We start from the raw sequence: 10035 nt of genomic DNA, 5'->3' as shown, positions 1-10035 counted from the left end.
TGCTCTTCCATAAGAAACAGCTCAACACATAGAATCTATATCTCGCCTGGCTGCCTCGCCTGCTGATAAGGTTATTACCATGAGGAATCTCGTGACACGTGCAGCATATCACGACGATGAAGTGAAGAAAGCTAAATTGTCTTCCTCCATACTCAGGACTCACCTCACACACTCAGGTGAGGGGAAGTGTTATTGCCTCCCAGCGCAGCCGCCGCCACTGTCGCTACCCAGGTGTGTGTGGTGATGAGGGACGCCCTCACACCTCATCTCTCTCTCTTACCCTGCACCCAGTGTGACTCATAGGTAGGTGAGACTGTGGTAGGTAGACCTCGTACTCTGTCCACTATAAGACTATGGTGTGTGGGAAGGTCTCCAGCTGGTCCAGTACACAGGCTCAGTGAGAGGCTCCAGTGTGAAAGTGGTGGTGATAGGAGGCTGACATGTGTGTATCAGTCTACAAGGGTCTCACAACCGCTCAGATATAAGGGGCAGGTATACCCCCCTCCCTTATCTCTTGGGCTTATAACAGTAAACTTGATGGAGTCGTCATAAGAGCAGGTTCCTGGCTAGAGATGATGTTCATCGGCTTGGTGGTGGTGCTGGTGGGATTACCCATCGGCCACTTGTGCACCAGCCACACCACACAAGGTGAGAATTATTTACCAAACACCAAAGTATTTCTCTATGATTATGTAAACTTGAATATTCGACTTGGTTAATATATCCCAGGTATAAATGTTGCTATGCCACATTATTAAGTCTAAATTATAATGAAAGTTTAGTACCCTCCACGCCACCTCTCTCTCTCTCTCTCTCTCTCTCTCTCTCTCTCTCTCTCTCTCTCTCTCTCTCTCCTTGATGAATCCGTCCCTCACTGTTGTCTCCCGGCACGGCAGGAGAGGTGAGGGTGTCTGAGGGGTCTCCGGTGGTGTACGTGGCCGCCGTGCTCGAGTACGAGCCATATAACCTGTGGACGGAGGATGGAGGCGGAGAGGCCATCGTCAGGGAGAACTCTCGCGTCCTCGCTGAGTACACCGCCCTGGCCAAGGCTCAGGTGAGGCTTACTACGACGCTATAAACTTATAGAACCTCCCTTCACCCTCTTGCCTAAATCTTCCTTTAATCTCTCCGGTCCTTTTCCCTACTGTGGCCTTACCTCCTGTTATGTGTATTGTAGGGCGTGGACATCCTGGTGGCTCCGGAGTACGGAGTTGAGAGTCTGAATATGCATCCATTCATCCCAGATGATCTCTTCTCCCTGATGCTGTTCGTCCCTGACCCTGACCTGAGGGTAACGCCGTGTGCCGTGGACGCCGACCTGGGCCACGTTGAGGTCAGAAGGGGCGGGGGTCATTGACATACTCTTCTATAGTCTGTACTTTAGGTTTTCTGTTGTTGTAGTACTTTATGAACATTGTTGTTCAACAGAAATGTATTGTTTATGGGGTAGTTTCAAAGACGAGCAGCTAATATTAAAATATCTATATATTCAAACCAACAGTAAGGTCTTTATATGCATTTCTCTCGTAAATCTGGACTTTCCCAGAGATGAATTTTTTATGGCCTCTTAGTAAACTTTTTCTCTCAAAACTCATCAGATTGAAAATGCTTCCTAATTAATTACTCTAAGACATCGTAAATAGCCATCGTACGATAGCCACGTGGCGCTACGTGTGAGGAGGGTGAACCCGGTCGGTAACACACCACAATAATGGTGTCGACTATTGCACCTGTTTGATGACGACCGTCCAGGAGTTACTACAGTAACTCAGCAAGTAAACATGTTGAGATGTGTGACGTGGACGTGATCATACTGATGATCACGTCCATGTGATCATCGTACTCTTAGTACTCATCATAGTAGTCTTCGTTCACTAGCTCTTTACAGTAAAACTGGTCTTAAATGTCTATCACTTCCTTATTAAGACTCCAGGTATACAAGTAGATTTCGTACACATTGATTAATCTTCAAAGTTATTAGTGGTCTGAAGAGTACAGTGAACTTCACCTGTTACTGCAAACCACCACCTACAGCTCGCTTGATCCAACCATACACAGCACTATAACAATCTGGACCTTATTTTCCTTTATTACTATATCTACATCAAGCTAAGTCTGTCTATTCGAAGGCAAAGGTATAAGCCAGCACCTGGCAGTATTGCTCCGTGAGAAGCGACGCAGATGTGCCAAGAAAACTTTGAAATATTTATTTTCCTTAAGCATGTGTAAATGAGTGCCTCCAAGCACTCGTGTGTTATAATGCTCCCATACGTGAGATGATCTTCACACACACCTGGTTCACTTGGATATAAACATGGCATACCTCATACGGATCCTTACGGGCTCACTATAGCCCGTGCTACATGGACATTTCCTTCTGAGTAGTTAAATCTAAATTAACAAAACATTATACAGATATCAGTGCTCATAAGGGAAGGATATTTGTCGTTAACTCGTCAGGTGGAGTGATTGCATCACTGCTCCTTGCTCTCCTAGACCGACCGATCCTTACACGGCGTCGTCCTGCACGTCACAGACGCAGGGGTATGATATACAACTTGTTACAGCGAGTGGATATCACAGTATGTAGATCTTGTATAGATGTCACACCTGCGTCAGTGTAGGAGAAAATGGAGGCAGAGATGGGTGGGTCCACCTCTTACAGGTGCCTGGATTACAGGGAGTTCCTGAGCCAGAGAGTCATCTGTGTCCTGATTAGTTAATCAGTTATAAGATTATAATCATCTGAAATGCCATCTATGATATTCCAGGTAATCAGATTATGTAACTTGCCTGATTGGCAATCCCTGATTGGCCGAGATAATAATTACATGGCGAGGGCGTGGAAGATTCTGCAACGATCTGAAAGTCTCCGTTTTAATTGCCCGATGAAAAGCAAATAATTACAAATAAAAACATAACGCAACATACAATATCATCTGCCATAACAATATAACATTACAAAAGTCCAGAATTTGTACTACATGGTATAATTACCGACGTCTGTCTGTTGAGATGTGCACATTCCGGACATTATAAAATATCTTCATTGTTTTTGCCTCGACAATGACCTCACCTAAATGCTGGTGATGTTACGGTATGCTCCCGAGGCCCTGGAAGCTGTTCCTCTATTCCTCTTCCTCCCTGACAGGCCCTGAGAGCCCTGAGCTGTGCTGCCCTGGAGAACGAGATCTACCTGGTCGTGGACCTCGGGGAGGCGAGCCCCTGCAGGAATGACACGGCCGGCTACAACCCCTTCCAGAACGTCCTGGACACCTCATACAAGTGTCCAGAGCGTGGCTATATCTACTACAATAGCCAGGTCGTTTTCGATAGGAGCGGCACTGTCATCGCCAGGTTGGTTTACCTTAATCGACAGGCAGTGAATCGTGGTTTGTTCTATCTGTATAGATGCATAGGGTCGAGTTTGTGGTCTGCTCTTTCTAAAGATCAACAGATCGACAAAAACAGTAGCTTGGTCTGTCGTTTGTTGTGATCATGGCAAAGTTATTCTATAAGTTCGTTGAAATTAACCAAAGCAGGTTCCCTTGCTTGAATACAACCTAAAAGGTGTCTTTTACTCAGGCACGACCTTTGAAGCTTTCAATTTCATATGGGTTGAATCCGCTCAGACTCCCGTGACTAGAAGACACCCGTCACCTCACAACGATCCCTCACCCCATCGTTGCCGCAATGTAATAGAAGAGGGCGTTGACTGGGCCTTCTGCCACCAATACCTGACCACTACCACTGATAAGGCAACCCGTCCTCTTAAAAAGAACGTCACTTTTGGCTGGTATGCGCACTATGGCCAAATTTGGACGTAATTTGAAATGAAATCCACTCACAAAAGTGACGTTCTGTTCCGTTTTCTATTTGAGTCGTCCGGCCTACGCGCAGAGGTTATAAGAGGACACTTTAAATTAACGTTTTTCATAACGTTTTGAAACTTTATGAGAATTTCCTGCCCACCTAACCTATCAGAGGACCCTTAACTTACTGTTGTTGAAAAAAAAAATCCCAAATTTATTTTCATATTTTTTTCAATTTCAAATTACGTCCAAATTCGGCCATACGGGCAAACGGCCACAAGCGACGTTCTTTTTAAGAGGACAGGTTGGATAAGGAGTCTACGAGAGCACCTTCAGGGCAGTCTTAGCACGCCCCTTGGTGTTATAGGGACGCAGGCAACACATTGCGACTAGTTCCTTCTGCAGTCCGCAATAACAAAGACACTTGTGGCCGCAGGTACCGCAAGAAGAACCTGTACCTGGAGGCGAGCTTCAAGCCGGGCACGGAGAGTGACGAGACTGCCATCTTCACCACAGACTTTGGCGTCACCTTCACCCTCCAGGTCGGTCTTCACGTCTTAAAGTTAACCTTTGCTCCTGATGGTCAGTCTTTGTATGCCTGCAGGGTAGCCTTCCACCTTACGAGCTTTCTTTAGTCTTAATCCTTCCTGGTTAGCCATTATCTAAACCTTGACCAGCCTTTTCCCCTTCAGATCAGCCAGCTCCACTTTCTCTCCATGAGAACTTTCTTTCATGTTACCTTTATTCCAAGTCACCCTTTTAAAGCGACTTTTCTCCAGGCCAGTGTGTATCCCTCCAGGTCAATCCGCATTCACCGCTCCAGGTCATGATTCCTCCAGGTTAGTACTCGTCCCTCATATTACCCTTCCCTAAGGTCAGCTTTAGCCTTAAAGATCACCTTATCTAAACATTCGAGGAACTGCATTAGAGAAATTTAAATTCTTTAAATTCTTTAAGTTCCAGAGGTGAGGACAGGTAGTCCTAGAGACGAGTTCTATAAGACACGGCCACATGACGCAGTAAGATTATGGTAGTGTGGGTGAAATTACCCATGACTAGTTGCGGTTATCCTAGTGCTTGGCAACATTATACACGTGTAACATTATCCACATGAGAGTGACTATATCCAGCATCAGGTGACAACAGCGGTGCCAAGAGACGCCCCAAATAATTCAAGCTGACAAGATTTGAGTAGAGTCAGGTGGACATTAAAGCGTACACAGTCATGAAGAACGTTTGGACATGAAGGTAATAAGATCAAGGAGCGAGAGAGTCACTTGTTCCGTGTAATTAATCCAGATGTTTTCCGGCAGGTGTGCTTCGATATCGCCTTCTTCCACCCTGGCGTGAACAACGTAGTGACTCACGGCATCACAGATGTCGTCATGAGCACAGCTTGGGTTGATTTGCTCCCCTTCACACTCGGTGAGATCACCCAACCCATCCTCCTGAAATGATAGTTCTTTTCGTAACTATTGGGTCGAGAGTACCAATATGTAGCATTGGAGTTCCGGTAAAACACGTTGTGCACTTTTATTTTTATAGAGTCCGGAAAAATAAAGCGAAAAACCAAACTTAATTATTCCTAGGCCTAGTATATCACATACATGTACTATATTTGGCCTAAGATAGCGTTTATTAGGCCTAGGATTGCTAGGGGAGGTTATGTCTTCTATTTATATTGCTAATAAACATGTTTCCGGTTTGTCCAAATTCAATAATACGAAAGTCATCTTTCTGGTGGTCCACTATGACAGTTGTGTACTTTCGACCACATAGTTACTGTAAGTGCTCTCACTTCAGGAGGTCGGGCTGTAATACTCCAATACGTATGTTGCTGCCGTTACCTTGGAAAACTATATCAAAACAGATCTTCATTTGGTATTATAATTATATAGTCCAATCTATCTTGAGGTTATCTTGAGATGATTTCGGGGCTTTAGTGTCCCTGCGGCCCGGTCCTTGAACAGGCCTCCACCCCCAGGAAGCAGCCCGTGACAGCTGACTAACACCCAGGTACCTATTTTACTGCTAGGTAACAGGGGCATAGAGTGAAAGAAACTCTGCCCATTGTTTCTCGCCGGCGCCCGGGATCGAATCCGGGACCACAGGATCACAAGTCCAGTGTGCTGTCCGCTCGGCTGACCGGCTCCCAAATCTAATGTGATACCTTAATTTTCTTCACGGCTATATCAGTATCCAGTCTATGCGAGGTCTCTCCTAGCTCTAGTCTTTCAAATTGTAGCCTTTTGTGCTTCAGTATGATCAATCGTTCAATTAATCTTTAGATTACAATTGTATACTTACTGTATACAGTAAGTATATAAACTGTATACTTACCTAGTTGTGCTTGCAGGGGTGAGCCCCCGCAACTAACGGGGTTTGCGGGGCTTGTATATGTGTGTGTGTGTATGTGCATTAATTCACAAGCCACTAATACTATCTCAACATTTCCCTCAGCTCCGCCAGTGCAGAACACTTGGTCTCGAGAACTGGGAGTGAATCTGATGGTTTCCGGCTACCACCTCCCAGAACGTGCAAAACTGGGCTCCGGCATCTACCGTGGTTTCTCCGATCTCTCCTTCACTTACACTTACGATCCTGATTCCGGCAACCAGATGATCGTGTCAGAGGTCGAGACGGTCGCCTCCGTCAGCGGCAAGTATCGGCCATCCTCCAGAGTTCCTGGCATGAGGCACATCAAGCTAGGTGGGAAGACCAAGGTGATGGCCGGTGGCTCAGTGGAGGCTCCCAGTGCCCAAGGCAGACACCATCAGATCTACTACGACGACTTGAGCAACTATACACAAGTGGCGCTCCCTCAAGGTGGGCCTGGCGAGACGCAGCAAGTCGAAGCATGTCACCAGGACGGCCTCTGCTGTACCCTCACCTACAGCCTCACGTCGTCTCTCAACTACTCTTTATTGGCCTACAGTGGCATCATCAGTGAGGGAGATGGTGTGTACAAGATCTATGCGCAGGTGTGTGCCGTGGTGTGGTGCCACACAGAGGACATCAACACTTGTGCTCGAGTTAACGACGGCCTCCCGCAGAACGACGAATTTGGCCCATTTACGATTTCGGGAAATTTCAGTATTAATTACGTCTATCCATCAATATTTACCCGCAACCTGACCCTCGTCGCCAACGACCAATACACCACCACTAATGACAGAGGCACTCGCACCATCACCACACAAGAGCCCACGCCAGATCTCCTCTCCACTTTTCTCTACGGCCGCTGGTACGACCGCGACCCATAAGCTCCCTGGTGAAGAGAGCCAAGAGTGCAGAGACGAAGGAGAGAGAGAGAAGAGATACTTTAGTATATGCAGAATTTATCTCTCCTTATCAGCACTCCACCATACAAGTAACCCAACAGGGCCAATAATATTAATGGTTCCCCACACAGTAATATGGAGCCACCAGAGTTATAATGTGTTCAAAACCACACCAGCCATAACAGATACCTCTATACATAAGGAAAGATGTATTCCACCTAAACGATAAAACAGCGGGTCATTCTTCTTAGTCTGACGCAAAACTTCACCGCTTAACAAAGGCTGTGTGTAAGAAGGATGTTTGATCATTAATTAACCAAACCTTACATAGATCGCTGACGGAGAATAATATGCCACAGTAAACAACAGTGAATTTTTAGTATTATGGGATAAATATATAATATATAGCTTGATAACAAATTCTATAATATATGTATTAAGTGCATGGTGAACTCCCAACAATGTGAAGTATCTAGGAGAAAATATTGAGGCCGTGCAAAGGGATCGAACCCTCGTCCCTGGACTCTGCGGTAATTATTGGGCACGAGTTGGCCAGCACCAGAGAGTAATCACACACCAGCCCTACACATCTCGCGGCCAGGATCATTAACAGCAACACATACTCTCTATCATACTTCTATTAATCATCATACAATCTAATCCACAATCAGCACAAATTTAATACATAATATCAACTGAATATTTGCTTAGTTGCAGTTTTGCAATATAAGACATGAACAATAGGCCAATAACAAGAAACTTCAAGAATCTTAATTAAATCATTAAGTAAACCCAATCTGCGACATATTGACTAAGTCAGACTTTTTTTGCCCCCTGTGAGACTCGAAGGCTGTTGCCAGATATGATAACAGCAAGCAGTTCCCACGTTATCTAACCCAGAACCTTTAACGACCACACTTTAGTCCTGTTTGTCATCCAGAATATTAGCTAGGTGCTCTACCATCCGGCCAAGTTAAAGACTCGGAGAATAGTCATATGTGAAGACCTTCAACATAACTTTGTAGATCTGAGACAGTGAATTCTACACTGGATATTCAGTCTCTTAACATATTACCCGGGAAGAAGAGCCACCTATCTATGCATCATTTGTTACAATAAACAGACGCCCTTAACTACTGCTCGGCTTAGGCTCTGTCAGGAGTACCTCCGGGGATGTGCACCGTCTGAGGATGCATATTTGACCAAATGTAAACTGTATCTGAAAATAATTCGCACGCCCTGTATCACTCTGTGATGAAATGTAAAAAAAAAACAATTCAGGGGAAAACTGCCACAAATAATAAAGAAATATTTACATACTTAATTTTAAATTATATATATCCAAAAATCTTAGCCAAGTATGCCCAGTATGCCTACTGAAGGTCAGGCATACACAGAACAACACCAGTATAGCCTGGTGGTCTGGTGAACCAACATTTCTGTCTCAGTCTAGTGACGATGGTACACTCTACGAGTCTCTAAGGACTTCCTCCACAAAAGCAGCAGAGACGTTTTTTGTTTACAGTGTTGACCTTTACAGAGTACTTCATCACACTCGTCAGACCAGTTGTGCCGTGAGAACCTGGACGGGGTTCACGCCTTGCCTGCGACGCTCCTCCACCAAGCCTAACACTCTTCACCACTCAGGTTCTCTGTGTAAAGTCTCAATATTTAGGTTCCTTAGGTGCTTCGCCGACGACCTCTCTTCCAAATGAGAACATCCCTACTTTCAATGGGCAGCACGTAAAAATTAACGAACGCGTCCTGGGGGAACGGCCGCTGCTTTAACGAGCCTGGGGCCAGATTCACGAAGCAGTTACGCAAGCACTTACGAACCTGTCCATCTTTTCTCAATCTTTGGCGGCTTTGTTTACAATTATTAAACAGTAAATGAGCTCCGAAGCACCAGGAGGCTGTTTATAACAATAACAACAGTTGATTGGCAAGTTTTCATGCTTGTAAACTGTTTAATAAATGTAACCAAAGCCGTCAAAGATTGAGGAAAGATGTACACGTTCGTAAGTGCTTGCGTAAATGCTTCGTGAATCTGGCCTCTGGCCCCTGAGAACGGGTTGCTGTATTCGCCTAGTTGTGCTTGCGGGGGATGAGCTCTCTGCTCTTTCGGCCTGCCTCTCAACTGTCAATCAATCAACTGTTACTAACTCCCCTTCTCCCCCCCCACACCCACACAATTAATGTGTGATTCATGATTCAAAACACACAATTACGACATCGTATCGTAGGTGTGTGTTTTGACGTCGTGTGGTGGTAACGGTGGTGTGTTAGTAGTGTTTTGTCTTTTTTGGACGGAATGGTGATAAGAACTTGTGGTAGTGGCAGCAGAAGCGGTTGGTGGTGACAGAGGGGTGTGTGTGTGTGTGGGGGGGGGGGTGCCGGAGACTCGTTGTGGATAACGAGCAACTTAACGAGGGAGCGCAGTTGAGGGGTGTGAGGATCCTGGGGGAGGGGGAGGGGATCGGTGGCTGGGACATCTCATTACTCCCCCCCCCCAAGCATACTACACCACTACACCTCCCACAGGTCACTAACCTACTCTCTCTCCATTGTGTTAACCTTTCATGCCATGCTATGTGGGGACATGTTGTGTACACTCACCCCTGTATTTCAATGAAGGGCTCGCTCCCGTCCAACCTCTAGGACTGGACGGTAGAGCGACGGTCGCGCTTCATGCAAGTCAGCGTTCAATCCTCGACCGTCCAAGTGGCTAGGCACCATTCCTCCCCCCCCCCACCAGTCCCATCCCAAATCCTTATCCTGACCCCTTCCTAGTGCTATATAGTCTTAATGGCTTGGCGCTTTCCCCCTGATAGTTCCGTTCCGTTCCCGGCCAGTCACCACCACCGGTCATCACACACAGTCACGCCTACAATCTCTACATCAAAAATGACAGTACATTTAGCGACTGTGACTGTAATGTACAA

The 10035-nt window shown here is 45.9% G+C and overlaps 1 protein-coding gene across 1 annotated transcript; it reads left to right on the top strand.

The window, feature by feature from the left end:
- Positions 1-404: 404 nt before the first annotated feature.
- LOC123761105 (vascular non-inflammatory molecule 3) lies at positions 405-8410 on the top strand. Its single transcript, XM_045747050.2, has 7 exons — positions 405-648; positions 897-1054; positions 1178-1333; positions 3152-3357; positions 4249-4354; positions 5126-5237; positions 6273-8410. The coding sequence occupies exons 1-7, from the start codon at positions 573-575 to the stop codon at positions 7073-7075; spliced, it is 1617 nt and encodes a 538-aa protein (XP_045603006.2). The 5' UTR covers positions 405-572; the 3' UTR covers positions 7076-8410.
- Positions 8411-10035: the final 1625 nt, after the last annotated feature.

This window comes from Procambarus clarkii, chromosome 41, assembly GCF_040958095.1.
Source record: "Procambarus clarkii isolate CNS0578487 chromosome 41, FALCON_Pclarkii_2.0, whole genome shotgun sequence".
NCBI lineage: Eukaryota > Metazoa > Arthropoda > Malacostraca > Decapoda > Cambaridae > Procambarus > Procambarus clarkii.
The sequence above is the reverse complement of the archived record's forward strand: the minus strand, read 5'-3'. Positions and strand labels throughout refer to the sequence as shown.